Source organism: Xenopus laevis, chromosome 1S, assembly GCF_017654675.1.
Source record: "Xenopus laevis strain J_2021 chromosome 1S, Xenopus_laevis_v10.1, whole genome shotgun sequence".
Classification (NCBI taxonomy): Eukaryota; Metazoa; Chordata; class Amphibia; order Anura; family Pipidae; genus Xenopus; species Xenopus laevis.
Window position 1 is genome coordinate 14,025,174 of NC_054372.1, and position 19,025 is coordinate 14,044,198.

At 40.1% G+C, this 19,025-nt stretch overlaps 1 protein-coding gene across 1 annotated transcript in view; it reads left to right on the forward strand.

Moving 5' to 3' along the window:
* Positions 1-18,345, forward strand: part of hgfac.S (HGF activator S homeolog) — a 41,788-nt gene extending 23,443 nt beyond the window's left edge. Inside the window, 8 exon segments of the mRNA XM_018243019.2 lie at positions 2,282-2,459; positions 3,925-4,007; positions 5,565-5,802; positions 7,316-7,442; positions 8,551-8,569; positions 14,888-15,028; positions 16,318-16,466; positions 17,172-18,345. Of these exon segments, the coding sequence (XP_018098508.1) occupies positions 2,282-2,459; positions 3,925-4,007; positions 5,565-5,802; positions 7,316-7,442; positions 8,551-8,569; positions 14,888-15,028; positions 16,318-16,466; positions 17,172-17,342 (1,106 nt within the window). The 3' untranslated portion in view covers positions 17,343-18,345.
* The last annotated feature ends 680 nt before the right edge of the window (positions 18,346-19,025 follow it).

Consider the following 19,025-nt stretch of genomic DNA (forward strand, 5'->3'; position numbering starts at 1 on the left):
TGAAAAAAAATAGTGCCACCTGCTGGTCAGTTCATGTAAATGTACCATCAGAGACAGTCAAAGAGACATTCAGAAAAAGAAATTCAGAAGGAAGACAGGGAATTGTTCTGATGTTGCTCTGCTCAGGGCAGAGATGGGAAAGGGCATCTGAGGTTTCTGATCTCTTTTCTTTTTCTTTTTTGTTTTCTTTCTAAAATACATCTTTGACTGTATAGTTACATGGACTGGCAGTTGGTGGTGTTACAATATTCATTATATTGGCACTTAATAAAAACTTAAATGGCCTTAAATCTGAAAAAGTAAATAATGTAATAATGGCAAAAGTGCAAACAATCCAAAACAGAGTTGCTTGAACACTCCGATATAGTGAAGAGTTCTTCTTAAAAAAAAAAAAACAGTGTATGTGAGCCACAATCCACCTTCTCTCGGTGAAAAATTGTGAAACTATTAAGTTAGAACTCCTCTAAATTTCTTGTGATAACACACACAGGTTCAACATACCCAGAGCCGTAACTAGAGGGGGGCGGGCCCTGGTGCGTGACGCGCAGCCGGGCCCCGCCCCCCTCCGTACACGATGGCTTTCACTGGTGAGCAGGCTGCCGGAGGGCCCTGAGGGGGTGCGGGCCCTGGTCCGCTCGCACCCCCTGCTCCCCCGGTAGTTCCGCCACTGAACATACCCTTCTGCTCAATGTGAGAGAAACAGGAGGGAGGGCACAGCGAGTAGAGCTTTGGTGGCAATGGACTGATAATATTGTGTACTTCAAATAATGGGACAATAAAGAGTGGCAATCTTTAATCATACACCATCACTTAAGGAATCAGCAATGTAATGCGCTACAAGTCAGCCTTGATGTGACGGATGCAGGAATAGAGACCCGCATTTCTAGAGGAGCCATAACCTAAGTATTTCACAATTTTTTCACTGATAGAAGGTGGATTGTGACTAAGATAAACCGATGATGTTGCTCATATCAACCAATCAGCATTTCAACAGTTATGTGACAATACCTGGGAGACCTCGGTGACACCTGCTGCCTTGACTGCAGGCGACAAATCTCCCAAAAATGTGTCTCCATCGGAAATAATGAAAATTGCTGGTGATAACACCAACATATCACAAAGTATTCTACCCAGGTAACTTTGGGTCGACTTCGGATGAACGAAACGATGCGTTGGTTTTACCGCCGGTGATTTCAATTGTTTCCAATAGAGAGGCATTTTCAGAATATAACATTTAAATTCTCTGATATTTAGGGCAGTGGGCGACAGATAGATTGCACTGCCCTAAATATCAGAGGATTTCAATTTTATATCGTCTATGGCAAGCAAAGTCAGACTGGGACACCAGGGGCCCACCTAAAAACCTTAGACTAGGGACCCACCATAAAACCTTAGACCATGGGCCACTCTCAGTACTATTATTCTTCACCTCGTCAATCAACCTCTATTCTCCTAGTCTGTTTTCTTGACATACTATAATCTATTATTCCATCTATTAAGCCTCAGTGTTCTCATAGAAATAGAGAATGTCCATGAAATAGGCCAAAAGTTTAGCAGCATGAGAGCCCACTGACACCTTGGCCCATCGCGACTTTTCCTGGTATCCCGGTGGGCCAGTCCGACACTGATGGCAAGGAAGTTCATTTTAGGTCAGAAACCATAAAAGCATAAATAAAAAACATTATTAGAAAAATAACAAAAATACTCTGATGGCACATAAGGAAAACTGAGAGAGATGGACAGTGTGATAGACATTAGGGCACAGGATTTAATGCATGAGCAAACGACAACACAATGATGCTCAGTGTTTATATCAATACATTTTCTTATATTCCAAGCACCCTGGAACATTTGAAAAAACAAAAAGGTCCAGCAATCTTTTTACTAATGTGAACGAGAGTTTGTAGGGAGTGTTGGACAAATATCTCCTCTTTATGATATTGTTTAAAGTCATGATGGGGCATGCTACTCTATATTAAATATATAACAAACTGTTTTGCAACTGTGGCCCCTGCTGCACATAGCGACACGAGTAGCAACACACATTACAGGAGGAATCTGCTCATGTGCTGCTTGTGCTCCTGCTATATAGAGGTCACCTTGCTTCTTCTATGTTAACTATAGAGTCTGTGTCCAGATTTATACTTCCAAACTCATCATCGCACCAGCTTGATTTGTAGCCCCCATGTCCCATTTATGTTATATGTGCCAGGAAAGCTTATTTCATCATGTCGCAATTCAGAGACAGATATACTGCAGCTCATTTTCTGTTTTACTATAGACATCAAACAGAGCTGTTACGATTCTGACAATGCAACGGAGTACCAGGGGATCGAGAAGAGAACCCAGTCTGGGCACAGTTGCCTCCCGTGGAACTCAGACATGCTTTATGAAGAGATTCACACTGGCCAGGGGATTAATTTTATAGCTAAGGGTTTGGGATCCCATCCATACTGCAGGTAGGTTTAGGGCTTTATGTATAAGCCCAGTCCACCTCACGGCCGGTGGCCGAGCATTGGTCTATGCATCTGAACACTGTGGCATGTCCCTGGCGCCTGTCTATTCCTGCTCTTGTTCCTACTCTTTGTCCTGCCCTTGTTCTCACCTCTATTCTTGCTCCAGTCCTAGTCCTGTTCTTGTTCCAAGTCACTGCCTATCTGCCCTCATCACCCTTGTCTTCACCTGAAGGATTCATCCTCCATAGAGATCCTTTACAGCAACAGTGCCCATACTTTAAAAATGTGAGGTCTACTTTTAGTGATGTGGTCCCATTATGATCTGCAACCATAAAAGCTTTGTTTGTTAGCATTCTGCTCCATGGAAAATATTACTTAAATATTGATTTATGAGAAAATGTACATTGTTATCTTTAATAAACAAATCTATTTTGTATGTAACCATAGCATAATTAATACAGTATCTGAATGAAAAGAATGAAACAGGTGATTTAGACAAGCTGTTTGTGGACAGTTTCTTGAGATCTACTGCTTACCAGCTAAAGGTCTACTGGTAGATTCCTCTCTACCTTTTGGACACCCCTGCTTTACAGAGATGCACAGAATCCAGGATTTATTTTGGGATTTGGCCAAATCCAAGTTATTTTCAGCAGGATTCTGAACCTAATCCAAACCCTACAAAATGTGCGCACACCATCAATTTCTACCCGCGTGCTGCAAATTTCTGAGTGTGCCAAGGATTGAGGTTAGGTATGGTATTCAAATAAATCCATTAGGAAGGATTAAGTATTTGTCCAAATCCTGATTTACAGGGTTCAATGAATGCCTAAAACAAACACAAGCACTAGGATTTAAACTTATACCACTTGCACCCGGGCCTACAAACAAATCAAGTAGACATTATTGGTGCATGTGCACATGGCACAACATTCAATTCAGTGGGGAAATGGGTTGTTTTTTGTTTACCAAATGCCTTAATTCACCCTGCTTCAGAACATACTTTATCTAGATACTGTATGTGGCTTAGATGCCACACAATGCCCCACCTTGCCACTCCATGTCACTCCATGTAAGCAGTTTATTTTTGTATGTTTTTTTCTTTAAAATGAATATTGTGACATGTTGTGCCATGATATGGGGCACCCCACTTGCCCTACAACTGCAAAAGAAAGTTTTTCCAAGAGTTGATTTTGGCTTAACCAGTGTCGGGTGCCAGTTCCCAAGATGGCTGCAGGAGACAATAAGGAAAATGATGAGCAGAGGAACTGAAAACAATGACGTTGTGTAATACTGAAACAGCAACATTAGAAGCACCTTCATTGTCTGGCAATACAAAGTGAGAAGAAATACAGTACACATTGTACACATTGCTCTCTAATATAAACATATATAGAGGAAAAAGGACACATAAAGGTATAGTGGCCCTTGACACCGTGTGTTTGTAATGTTTTACCTCTTTAACATGTAGAAGTCCAGACAACGATGAGATCCCATGGTGCTACTTAATGAAGGATCGTTTAGTATCCTGGGAACACTGCCGGATACCAAAATGTGAGTATATGAGTACATATTTGCTGAAAACTAAAAGTACCCTCTGTAATTCTCATAAATATTCATGAAGTACAGGTAATGTATAATCTGTCACTGTCTTTAAACCTTATGATTTATGGGTGCTATATTGTTTAACCTTGCTGGAAAAAGTCTTAAGCACCTCATCCCATCTTTTTTTTATCATTTAATTAATCCCCAGTCATGTGACTTGTGTTCTGATGAACTTCAGTCACTCTTTATTACAACACTGCAAGTCACCCCCCAAATCACCCCCTCCCTCTCCCCCCCAAAACAGCCTATCAGCCGAATAATGGCAAGGTAAACAGATAACTGCTTCCTGACACCTGCATTGTTAAAAATGCTCTTATGCCCCTAGTGGTAGATATAAGAACAGCACCCAATATAAAATCTAAGTCTGGTCACGAATCCTTCAGTAGGAGAAACAATAGAATATCTGATAGCAGTTCCGTTGTGAAGTGCTGGCTCTTTCTGAAAGCAAATACCAATTTTAAAACATATATATTTCAACTAAAAAATACATTTATTGGCTCAAGAAAAAAATTTAAATGGTATAATGAATTACAGTGGAACCTCAAATTTACAACCCCTGATGTTAAGCTTTCCCTCATTTTACATTGTTGTGGTCCCACTTAAATATTAGCCAAACGAAATGCAGATGCACACCTGGTCCCTCTTTCAACGTTCACGGTGCATGGATCATAGGAGGACGGCACCCCCAACGAAAGGTACGTAATAATTAATCCAGCACACGAAGTTTGCTCAAGGGTTATTACCCGTGTTTAATGTCAAGCCAAACAGGTTACAACGTTTCGGGGGTACGCCCCCGAAACGTTGTAACCTGTTTGGCTTGACATTAAACACGGGTAATAACCCTTGAGCAAACTTCGTGTGCTGGATTAATTATTACGTACCCACTTAAATATTAAGCATAATACATTTCCCTGATTTTACATTTTCCTTGATTTTACACCATTTTTTTCTGGTCCCCTGAAAAACATAAAATTTGGGTTCTACTGTAATTCATTTACGTGCAATATAATTTAGCAATAAAAACGATACCAGAAAGATCGGGACATAATGCCTTTAACAATAAAGGCTTTATAAGCTAGATTCATATAAGAGTCTTCAAGAGAATTAGGCCGGAAATATACAATAGTATTGCTCAGCATATACTCACAAATACAGATTCAAGCATCCAATGCATTACCCATCTGGGGTCAGTCATCTAGCAGTGAATTATTTTAACTCAGAAAATCATACCCCCAAATTTCAGGATTCTCCTTAATGGAACATAGGCAAACGACTGTAGTCTACTGTAGGCAACCTCTTTCCCAGCAATGATAAGGACCCCTCCCCTTCACTGTCTAAACTTTGGATTAGGGCCCTCTTTGCTGGGCCAACTTTAGGGGACAGTTAATAAACGGCAACTATTTTATAAGTCCTCTGCAAAATCATTACAGAATGTATATAAGATTCAGTATCTTTGGGCCCACAGGAACTTTATGAAAATAAAATGTTCGGATTATTTTTTTGTAGGTGACAAGGGAAGGAGGGTGGTTGTACAAGAAGATGCTGCTGTATCCAGTACACAGCCAAAATGTGGAAAAAAACATGAAAAGCGCGTTGTTGCAAGAGGCCGGATCCTGGGTTGAAATTCAGTCTTACCTGGGGCCCACCCTTGGATTGCTGGGATATATATTGGCAACTATTTCTGTGCTGGAAGCCTTATTCAGCCATGTTGGGTGGTCTCTGCCGCTCAATGCTTTGCAGACAGGTGAATGAATATACTATTTGTAGCACACCCTTGAGTGCTAATTGTGTGTATTATAGTGTGCAACCAGGACTATGTCTGCTTTTATTGTGCCACTGACCCACGTGTACCTGAGCAACTCCCTGTACCTTGTGTTCTTCTGTGTAGCAAAGGATCCAGTCACAAAGATGTTTTCTTGCAGCAAATTAACTGGTTTATTAACAGAAAGAAGGTAGTGGAAATATTCACAGTCACTTCAGGCACAGCAAGGTCAAATGTAGAAATCACAATCCATCTCGGACTATTGTGATGCTAAACTCTATAGTTAGTACAAATATGGGTATACCTGTATATGGTTTATGTGGTATTGAGGCATGTGTGTGTGTGTGTGGATGCTGGGTTTTCATTTGGAGGGGTTGAACTTGATGGTCTTTTTTCAACCTGATTTAACTAACTATGTAACTATGCAAATGCACTGCATATAAATTACCACACTCCTGGGTAATTCCTTTTCGAGATTAAAGTGCTGCTCATAGGGATCCTCGGTCTGTAATAAACTCTCAGAGAGGTGAGGTCCTAAGATAGACCTTGAGCACTTGGGGTTATACCCCTTTATACTTTCAGATGCTGCCTCCTAGTGGACAAACCTTGGACTTTAATGGGCCCAGGAAAAAGGGACAGCTGCCTGGGTGAATTGAAAAATCACCAGGACCACTTTAGGTGGGCGGATACAGGGGAGACTACCTGAGTAAACCATACCTAAATCTCAGGGTGGCTACACTTTGAAACTGTGCTACACCTTCATGTTACATAAAAGAAAGATCTTTATCTATATATGTAGGCTATAAAAATAACCTGAGAGTTTTGCAATGGTGTAGACACTGGAATATTCAGCAAAGTGTCTTGGGTCAGTGCTTGATCAGGAGGAGTGTTGCGGCCCTACCATTAGCAAGTCCACTAAATATACTAGTACTATCTTAAATTTGCCAGTTCTCTGTCTTACTCATAAAATTCACATACAATGGGGCAACAAATACCCATATAGGATAAGTAAACCTTTAATATAAGTAAAAGTAAAACTGATGAGTGCTATAGAAAGTATGCAATGTATATTCATTGTTTTTTTCTTTTATTCCAAGATAGTAAGGGATACATGTTCTGTTAATATTAATTTTGTTACAACAGCGCCACCTGTTGAGAGAGAGAGAGAGTGAGAGAGAGAGAGAGAGAGAGAGAGGGGGGGGGCTGCTATGATGTTCTTCTGCTTAGGAAACATTTGAGAAAGGATTCTATTGCTTTTTATTAGAGAAGCCCTTTCTCTTGACTACTTGGTGTTCAGAATGGTCTGACCAGTAGCTGGAGTGTTGTTACAAAAGCCATTCATATTAACAGTACCCTTAATATCTTGAAATTAAAAAAAATATATATTAAAAATAAATTACAAAAGTGCTTAGAAGTGACCATCCGGGTTAATGATGGCATTGCACTGCTCCTCTATTGAGGAATTAGTCATTTAAATCTGTTTGTCCTTCCACAGCCCTCCAAAGTCAAAAATCCGTGTGGTCCTTGGACAGCAGTCCTTCAACCAAACCACTGATGTGACACAAACTTTTGAGGTCGAGAGATACATTTTTTATGACAAATATTCTGTCTTTAAAGGACCAGTAACATCAAATTTTTTTTTTCAAAAATTCGTTACTACATAACGAAAAAATAACACCAACACAAATTAAAATTTAAAATAGCAAAGCCTTTATTAAGAAATAACTTACAGATACTCCACTTCCTGTCCTCTTCAGAAACGGCGAAAAGGCGACCATCCTTCCTGCAGCGCTCGATTTGTCCTCCCTGACAGCGTGTGAAGTGAGGTGAAGAGAGTTGAAGCTGCGGATCAAGACCCTGCAGGACCGACACATGAAGACCTTTCTGCTGTGACACGACTGGGAACTTGTAGAGGAGACGCGTGTAGAGCCAGTGGAAGTGTTTTTGTAGCGGCGGTGAACCTGCAGCCCCGTGTGACTGGGGAGGAGTCGGTACGAGATGTAACTCGACGAATGGGATGACAGTAGCTCCACTGCGGCCGAGGAAACAGCTGGTCCGACGTGTGGCAGTTACTCGGGCGGTTACCATGACTACGAAGGCTCCGGCAGCAGCAGCAGATTCCGCTTATCCACCCGCTCTGACCTGCCGCCCGGCCCTTACTCCACCTCCGCCTCCATCGCCTCCTCACAAGCCCCGGGCAAAGGCTCCGCCACGGTCAGCCGCAACCTCATCCGCTTCTCGGCCTTCGTGAAGAGCGGCGGGGAGGCGACGGGGTTCGTGCGTGACGGGGACAAGCTGTGTCTGGTGCAGGGGCCGGACGGGCCTGAGTGGCAGGAGAATCCCTACCCGTTCCGCTGTAACATAGACGAGCCCACGAAGCAGACCAAGTTCAAGGGCATAAAGAGTTAAATCTCGCAGCGCGTCTCCTCTACAAGTTCCCAGTCGTGTCACAGCAGAAAGGTCTTCATGTGTCGGTCCTGCAGGGTCTTGATCCGCAGCTTCAACTCTCTTCACCTCACTTCACACGCTGTCAGGGAGGACAAATCAAGCGCTGCAGGAAGGATGGTCGCCTTTTCGCCGTTTCTGAAGAGGACAGGAAGTGGAGTATCTGTAAGTTATTTCTTAATAAAGGCTTTGCTATTTTAAATTTTAATTTGTGTTTGTGTTATTTTTTCGTTATGTACTAACGAATTTTTGAAAAAAAAAATTTGATGTTACTGGTCCTTTAAGCGCACTGAACATGATATTGGTGAGTACACCGAAACAGTCATCTATATATCATGCAAACTTTGCAATGTTGCTAGAAATGTCAGTTTTAGTTAATAATGCAATTTAATAGAAATCTACAAAAAATGATGCATAATGTTACATAATGCCATCCTTGCCTGATTTCTCAAGTAAGCACTGGTAACATTGCTGTTCAGCCATAATCATATGCTAACCATTACAATAAATAATGGAATAATAAATAATGGAGGTTATTACTGGCAGTCTTCCAACCTATGCACCTTAAAAATTATATTGCTGTGTCTTCAAGGACACACTACTTCCCTGCAGTTCCTATTGTACTCAGCATTGACACCTTAAAATAAGGTATTGTATAGGTTCATTCCAGATCTGGACTGGAATTCAGAATAGATTCTTGGATTTCAGGTACACTGACCCCAAACAGCCCCCACCAGCCCATTAAATAGTGACAATGGCCGCAGGTCATTTGCCCCGGCGTGTAAAATGCTGCACAATTCAGGCCGAAAGTTCTCTATGTTATATCCCAATAAACGGAGGGTTCTAGCTGACAATGGACCGATGTTTTTTGAAAAACCAGAGGATATGATTAGCCACTTTGAACTGAAATGAAGGAGATCATGCCTAACCACGGAGGGCAACTCGTTACTTACTGATAAATATTGATGGTGTTGATGAATGTATAAATTATAATTGTTGCAAAGCTAGAGTTAATGAAAAGGCCTCTCTTTAGTTAGGACGCCCAATGTGATATTTAGGTAATTATGACCAGTCCGAGGTCATTATTTTTCTTTGTCTGTTTATATCTTTTCTTGTTGTTGTTGTCTGTTTTCAAAAGTTAATGGTTTGAAAAGTTATAAAATGCACCGTAATGAGACAGAGTTATATTTATCACCAGCGAAATCCGTTTGTTATAGTATTGAAGTATCTGGGTCGGTATCTCAAATACACCCAACCTCCCTAATGGCTATACACCAAACGTTACATGTTCCCATAGGAGTACAAACTCAGATTCCTGAAACTACCCTTAAGATTCTCTCTTGGAATGTAAAAGGTTTACATACCCCTCTGAAACATAAAAAAATTCTCCAATATTTGAAACCACTCCGTTAACAAATTATCTGTTTATAGGAAACTCATTGGAACTCTGCTCAGTCCTCTACTCTTAAAGATACCTGGATAGCGGAATGTATAACTGCTTCGTGCAGATGCAGAGGCTAGATACTTATTTGTGGATTGACAAATAGAACAAAACCGGTATACAATCGTAAATGTTTATGGACCCAATAACAATTCCAAAGCCTTCTTTACAGATTTAATTGCTTCCGTTACAGCATGGGGGCCCTCTACCCTTCTAGTAGCAGGTGATATGAACACTGTTTGGGAACCCGTCTTAGATCGGTCTGGAACACAAGGCTCCTCCCCTCAGGGAGGCCACTCTAGCCAGAGTGTAGTTTGGTAGACAGTTGGCGTCTGCTACACCCAGATGAGAGGGAATATACTTTTTATTCTAACCCCCATAAATCCTTTTCACAAATAGATTATACTCTAATAACACAGATGGTAGTCGATAATATAACAGGAAGTAAGATATACAATATTTCTCTATCTGACCACGCATTGATATCGATCACAATCTCACCAGAATATTATAAAATGTCGCAAGAGGAGTTAACACCTACCCTGTATTCTCTCTTTCAACATATTTAAGGTGGGACTGGAGTTTGGGATGGGTTCAGGGAGGCAAAAATGATTTTAATTTTAAAAAAAGATAGAAGGGAGGACCAATTGGAATTTTACAAACCTATCTCACTGCTAAATCATGATTATAAAATATTTACAAAACTTTTATCTATTAAGTTGCAAAACATCCTGTCGGAAATTACTGTGCCAGAACAGTTAGGTTTTACTCGCAACAGACAGGCTATAACAGCCATACGCTCTGCCCTGGCAGCAGTGATCTCTGACAAAACAAAACAAAACAAAAAAATCACAAATGTTAGTGGTAAACCTAGATGTAGGCAAGGCGTTTGACTGGATTTTTCATTCTCATTTAGTTCGATTGGTTAAATTTGACTTTTTGGACCACTTTTTATTAAAGCTATAACAACACTGTATCGTCCAGCCCAGGCTAAATTATATATTAATGGACATTTCTCTTCTTTCTTCACTCTTTCGCGGGGTACCAGACAGGGATGTCCATTTTCCCCTTGTTGTTTAATTTGGCCTTGGACCCATTTCTCCGATATTTGTTAGTTTCTCCACATTTGAGAGGGATAAATATTGGTACCCAACATCTTAAATTACGAGCTTTTGCAGATGACATTTTGTTAATTATAACAAATCCGCGAGAGGCCATCCCCCAACTCTTGAATTATATCCAAGAATTTGGCAGAATAGCAGGATTTAAAGTTAATACTACTAAAACTATAGCAATGCCGCTACACCCGCAATTTCGAAAAGCATGGGATGGCCCCTTCCCATTTCAGTGGGACACTACCACACTACAATTTTTTGGAATTTAGATTCCTCAGACAATATATGCTTTATACAGACAGAACGTCACTCCATTATAAGATAAATTGGTTCAGGAGATCAAAGTGTGGTCCCGTTTACCAGTTAATTATTTGGGAAAATGCCATTTGATCAAAATGGTCTGGTTTCCCAGGCTGCTTTACCCACTACATATGCTTCCAGTGTTGCTCTCACGCACCGATCTAGTAAAATTAAATTGTGCTGTTAGTCAGTTCATCTGGGGTGGCAAACACCCCAGAATAAGTCAGAAAAAACTTCAAACCAAGATATATGGTGGGGTAGGTCTTCCAGATGCTTCGACAGACTGGATTCAGGATAGGGAACTATTTGGAGTGCCTCGGCTGGAACAGGGCTTAGTGCCAGAGTTCTCTTTGGCCTCTTTGTTACATTTAACTGAGAGTCAACTCCCATTGCAGGTAAAAGACAACCCCTTATTATACAATACAATTAAGACCTGGCGAGCGGCACGTCATAGATTATCTCTTTCTGCTGCTGACTCCCTCTTTCAGCCTTTTGTGAGCAACCCTCATTTTTTGAATAACGATAGAGGCCATCCTTTTCTCACATGGGCAGCACAAAAGGTAAAACAGGTGAGACATCTAATGTGCACTCTGGACACTCTCTATTCTTTATCTGAATCGAAAGAAAAATATAGTGGAATATCTTGGGATACGTTTTCATATCTGCAAGCCAGAAACTATGCTCAGAAGGTAATTCAAACTATCTCTAAACAAGAAAACAATAATCCAATAGATAGTCTCCTTCGATCCAACACAGTAAAACCCTCCATATCTCTCTAATATAAGGTATTGAGAACACTACGCTACCAGAGATGGAATTTGAGAGAGGAATGGGTAGGTGGATCCATCAAATTCCAGAATTGACAAAATATAAACTGCTGGCCATACATGTAAAATTGTTAACACTTCTTCGTTCCAGTCAATTCCAAGAAATGTTCCTTAAAATACTGCATAGGGGTTACTTTTCCCCAGAACTCAGAAAAAAGTAGGCCGGTCGGAGACAGACTGTTGCTCAAAATGCCAAACTCCGAAGGCAGATATTTATCATTGCAAAACAATATACAATGAAAAAGAAAAAAGTTAACCCTTTAGAGTATCCCCCTCCTGCCGTTCTCTTTCAGTCTCTCAACTGCGTGAAAAAAGTTCCAGAAAAAGTGAAAAAAATATTTATATTCCAATTGGAACAATATATATGTTTCCTTGTAGAACAGCGCCTAGAGCAAACGGAGAGAGCAAAAAAACAGGGGCATAATATGGTGTAGTATTTTCAATTTGTTAGAACACCCTGTGGTGAAAAAGTATAAAAATTGAAAAGTGAAAAAGTAAAAAGTGAAAAAATAAAAATAAAAATAAAAATCAGAAAGGGATTAAAATATGTTATTTTCCCTTTAAAGTGATCTTCCTTTCCCAAGATGTGTAGAAGCAAAAATAGTGTTTTCTGAATCCTTCACCGAAATTTAGTAAAATTGCCTACTTACAAGACAGTGGCAGTTTTATCGCATGTAGTTTTGGTTTCCTATATTCTCCCCTCCTGTCAGTCACCATTGGGCTCCCAGATAGGAATACAAAGGGTACATAGTGCAATAGCGTTTTATTAAAAAAAAATTTAAAAAACATTAAAAGATTTACACTCACATTTGTTTGCAAGGTTTTGTCACATGTAAGCAAGTCCTTTTTTGGAGATGTCACCAGTTGTAAAACAAAGGAGGATATTGTGCCGGCGTCTCTCTCCCTCGTGGTGTTTGCTCCGTGTTCTGCTTGTGACGTCACTTCCGCCTGACGCGTTTCACCGACCAATCGGCTTCCTCAGAGGCATGAAGTGTCTCTACAGGAGCGCCCTTAAGAGGCGCATCATCCCTCATTACCCTAGGATACTTTCTGGTGTGTTCTGGTTTCAGGAAACCGGAAGTGCATAATCAATGGAACGCATGTGGAACGCAAGAGAAACGCGCACCACAGGAGAGGCACGGGACCCATGTGCAACACACCAGAAAGTATCCTAGGGTAATGAGGGATGATGCGCCTCTTAAGGGCGCTCCTGTAGAGACACTTCATGCCTCTGAGGAAGCCGATTGGTCGGTGAAACGCGTCAGGCGGAAGTGACGTCACAAGCAGAACACGGAGCAAACACCACGAGGGAGAGAGACGCCGGCACAATATCCTCCTTTGTTTTACAACTGGTGACATCTCCAAAAAAGGACTTGCTTACATGTGACAAAACCTTGCAAACAAATGTGAGTGTAAATCTTTTAATGTTTTTTAAAAATTTTTTTAATAAAACGCTATTGCACTATGTACCCTTTGTATTCCTATCTGGGAGCCCAATGGTGACTGACAGGAGGGGAGAATATAGGAAACCAAAACTACATGCGATAAAACTGCCACTGTCTTGTAAGTAGGCAATTTTACTAAATTTCGGTGAAGGATTCAGAAAACACTATTTCTGCTTCTACACATCTTGGGAAAGGAAGATCACTTTAAAGGGAAAATAACATATTTTAATCCCTTTCTGATTTTTATTTTTATTTTTTCACTTTTTACTTTTTCACTTTTCAATTTTTATACTTTTTCACCACAGGGTGTTCTAACAAATTGAAAATACTACACCATATTATGCCCCTGTTTTTTTGCTCTCTCCGTTTGCTCTAGGCGCTGTTCTACAAGGAAACATATATATGTTCCAATTGGAATATATATATTTTTTTCACTTTTTCTGAAGATATTTATCATTGTTTGTGGACCTGTCCACTTATACAAAGGTTCTGGAATGAGGTGACTCATTATTGTAAAATTAGCCTACTAATCTATATATAGCCCACACCCACATGGGCGATATTTGGTGATGGGACTAAAATCTTGAAGGCCGATAAGAAATTGGCAGGGATTGTTTCAATCAGGGGGATTGAGGGAAAGAGATACCTAACTGTGTAAATCTTGCTATATAAAATGTACTGTCATATAATTGAAATATTAAAATACATGCTATGTGTTCTGAGATTGGGGACGGTTAATGAAAGTGTGTAGACTAGACCCAGTCTTAAATATGCAAAGTTTTTTATTTACAATTGTAATAACATGTTAGCTTTGTTGTACATGTATTGAATTAAGGTGCAAATAAAAACATCTTTAAAAAAAAAAATAGTTACAATGACAACTTACAGCAGCCCCTCTGGCATTTGCCAGAACCCACAGATCCGGGCCTGGTTCATTCCTTCCAATTTAATTTTAATTTCTGGTTCCTGCAGCTGAAAAGGGTTAGTTACAGAGGTGTCATGATCTGCGTATGATCAGGGCATATTTTGGGAATTCTAGGGGATAAGCAAAAAAACTTGAAATTATTAAACAATTAAGAAGGTATATACAGTGTTGGACTGGCCCACAGGGATACTGGGAAAACTCCTGGTGGGTCCAGGTGTCCTTGGCCCCTCATACTGATAAACATTTGGCCTATTTCATGGTCATTACCTATTTCTATGAGAACAAAGAGGCTAAATAGATGGAATAATAGTTTATAGGATGTAAAGAAAAGAGACTAGGGGAATAGAGGTTGAGTAAGTAGAGAGGAAGAATAAATAGTATTGAGAGTGGCCCCTGGTCTAAGGTTTTTTAGTGGGCCCCTGGTGTCCCAGTGCGACACTGGGTATATAATAAAAAAACATGTTTAGAAAACTACCAAGGATGCCGATCAATTACAGCCTTCTTCTTTACTTACACACACTTAACTCAGACCATATGATTACTTTATCCTCTTATTCTGTTTACCCTAGTTCTAATAAAACTAAAGAGAGTTAACAATGCGTGTGCAAAGAAGAACCAGTTCGTCCAGACCATCTGTCTACCCGATGAAAGCATACCTTTTACTGATGACCACCACTGCCAGATTGCCGGATGGGGTCGCATGCATGAAGGTAAATAATAAGGCAAAGAGCACAAGTGTATTGTAATAGTGAAGACGTCAGCCTGTTGCCTACACGGGGTTAAGCTCATTGGGATCATCATGTTGGGTTTATGAAGTGGCTCCTGTAGCCATTTTACAAATGCAGAGTAGTATGCGCGGCACCTTCATACGCCGACTATTTAGCTCCACCCTCATCAGTTAAATGTTACTGTACCAGCTTCTGCCCAGTGCTTTTCCAAATTCATCAGTCACTTGATGCATGTAATCACTAGGTTTTTGATTTTGGAGTTGCCACAAGCTTTAACTTCAACACCAGCTGAGGAACTGCTGGTTGAAAATGCCTAATGCATATATATGCCCCATCTATATCTACTCAAATATGGGGCCACAGCCTTCCTGTAGCCCCAAGAAGAAGTTGATATGCATTGGACATACCTTGTTTTGTTTTTATTTCCTTCATCCCAAGAAAATTACCATTTAAAGGAGAACTAAAGCTTTACTAAAGAAGTAGGCTATAAAGTTTGTACATTATATTTTGTGCTTCTGTACCAGCCGAAGGCAACCACAGCCCTTTAGCAGTAAAGATCTGTGTCTCCAAAGATGCCCCAGTAGCTCCCCATCTTCTTTTCTGCTGATTCACTGCACATGCTCTGTGCTGCTGTCACTTACTGAGCTTAGGGAGCCACTCACAATATACAGTACACATAGAATAGAAATGTCACAAACAGTGGCGGAACTACCGGGGGAGCAGGGGGTGCGAGCGGGCCAGGGCCTGCACCCCCTCAGGGCCCCCCGGCCAGTTCCGGATGTACGGAGGGGGGCCCGGCTGCGCATACTGCGCCAGGGCCCGCCCCCCTCTAGTTAGGTTTCTGGTCACAAAATAAGGCTGATTAGTAATTAATACAGATAATTACTACATGGCAGCACAGAAACCAGTGCAATTAGCATCAGAATTTAATAATCAGCAAACCTGTAGCATCAGCTTATATTACAGCCAGGGAAGCTCATTTTCTGCTGGATAATTAGTGACGAGCCCTAAGCTTAGCTTCTCAACAGCCAATCAGAGCCCACTGAGCATGTGAGTGTCACAGACACTTTCCAAGATGGTGACCCCCTGTGACAAGTTTGAAGTCCTGGATCATTGCTGCTATTGACAAGCTGAAACTTTAGCCTCGTGCAATAAGTTCACTATACAAAATATGCCATTTTTAGCCATATTAATTGCTCTCCTTTAAGTGCATTATAATAATTCGGTAAGTTATTACTTTTGGCTTTTGTGTTGCCATGGAAATATTTCAGATTCAACAGAGTATGCACAAAATCTGCAAGAAGCTATCGTGCCACTTGTGCCTGATAACAAATGCAGCAGCCCAGAAATCTATGGAGCAGAGATCAGTGAAAATATGTTCTGCGCGGGATATTTTGACTGCACTATAGATGCCTGTCAGGTAAGAAAAACTGTGGAAATGGGAAAATGAACACTTAGGGGGTTATTTATATAAGTCCAAATGCCAAAAACTCAAGTTCTTAAAAAAACTCAAAAAACTTAAATTGGGGTGTATCACCCCAAAATCTTGTGTATGCACCAGAATGGGGGACCTAATGCCCATATGCAGTGTCCTACACAGTTATAGAGCCTGATGAGATAAGGGCAAATGTGAGAAGTGCAGTGACATGTAGGAATTACCTAATGGAAAGTGAAAGTAATTGACTCAGGCATAGAGGCGGGGCAGATGATATTTGATTTACAGCTTTATAGCATGGATGAGTGTTGTAATGGAAAAAAAAAGAATTTGAGTTCTATGTTTAATTTGCAAAGGACTTTCATTATTTGTATGTGTAGTGACAGGTCCCTTTTAAGAACAGTGACATCAGCTGAATAGAGTTGTGTCAAACATTGGGTCCTGCGCTGGGCTGAGCAAAAGATGGCTTCCACCACTTTGCTCTATCTGTCATCATCATCATCATTTATTTCATAAGATTAATTGCACTCAATCACACTAATAACTATACCCTCTGCAAAAGCTTCCACCCATCACATGCTGATAAAACAAGCAAAGAGTAAGGTGCTGCTGTAGATGAACTTGAATTTACTGCATTGTCCCCATGGGAGGTGGAAATGAAATGAAAAAACACAATGCTGTGTCTTTTAGGGGGACTCTGGAGGACCTCTGGCTTGTGAAAAGGACAAGATATCTTATCTGTGGGGAATTGTCAGCTGGGGAGATGGATGCGGCAGCCTCAACAAGCCTGGAGTCTACACTAAAGTCTCCAACTACGTGGACTGGATCAATCGTAAAATCATGCCAAAGAAAACTGACTAGAACTCGGAATCCATGAAAGCCCCCTAGATATTTGAACTGGTGGCAGTTTTCATCTTATCGTTTATTCTTACTCCAATGAGTTGAGTAAGAACAACTTTCATGCAGAAAGATTAACAATTAAAACACCATCATTGTAGTATTTCAAATATAATTGTATATAGAATGTAAATGGAGGCTTCAATAAGTTGAATAATGATTTTCATAATATTATATTTTCTTGCTTGTTCTTTATTCTTCTAAATTGTTGCCCCTCCATCGACTACAATGGGAATTGTGTTAAAAAAGGTGGTATGGGTGAATTTTCAGTTGAATCTGGAAATATGCCTGCACCCCATTTTAAGCATGACATGGTCGAAATTCTTATTAGCCATACGGCTAATAGGGTTATACTAGCAACGCAGGATACTTATGTAGAGGCTGACTCATTCAGCATAGCAAATTCATAGCAAAAAATGCTGAAAATAACCCAGAAACATAATGTATTCTCAAAGAGATGCGCCTCCAGGATTAGAATATAACAAACAACACACCACTCAACTATTGCACCTACACTTTCATTTCAAATTCTTCATTTGTCAAAGCGAAATTCAAGGTCAGAAACAATTTGTACAGATGCACAGATATTTCTATGAGTTTAACACTCTGTATTTCATTATTTTCTACAGTGTTCAGATCATATAATGCAGCAGCTAAAGGCACGCAGTGGATATATCTATATTTATAGACACATTCTGATTACATTATTAATCATTAGTAGAAAGTTTTCGAACCCTTTCACTGCAGTGGCAAACTGATGATATTAATATAGGTAAGGGATCTATTATCCGGAAAACCAATATCAAGAAAGCTCAGAATTACGGAAAGGCATCTTCCAAAGATTCCACTTTATCTAAATTATCCGAATTTTTAAAAATAGTTTATTTTTTCTCTGTAATAATAAAACAGTAGCTTGTACTTGATCCCAACTAAGATATAATTAATCCTTATTGGAAGCAAAACCAGCCTATTGGGGTTATTTAATGTTTACATGATTTTCTAGTAGACTTAAGGTAGGAAGATCCAAATTACAGAAAGATCTGTTATCCGGAAAGTCCCAGGTCCTAAACATTCTGGATAACAGGTCCCATACCTGTACCAGATTATGTAATTCAAGGCTCACCTAAATGTATCAATTCAGAACAATTTACAAGGTCAGCGACCCCCCTCCCAGAGCTGCTTTAGAAGGTTAAAAATGGACACTTTATACTTCAATATTAGAAAAACGGGCACACGTAGAAAATAGAAAGTAATTGGAAACAGTCGTAATTTCTCGTGATCTATCTGAAAACAAGTAGTTATTTAAAGGCGAACTACCCTTTTAAAGGGCATGTAAAGGCAAAAAAAATAAAATCCCATTTGAAAAAGAAATCTATCTCCAATATACTTTAATTAAAAAATGTGTACCGTTTTTATAAGAAACCTGACTGTATGCAGTGAAATTCTCCCTTCATTTACTGCTGTGGATAGGAATTGTCAGACGGTCCCTAACTGCTGAGCAGGGAAACAATTCTGTATGAAACAATCACTGCATGATATTATGATTTCTGTATCTGTATAAAGGCCTAAGGCATAAAGCCTGTGATTATTAGTCTATGAACACATGTAGTGGATACATTGACAGGCAGATGTCAGCAAAGTAACCAA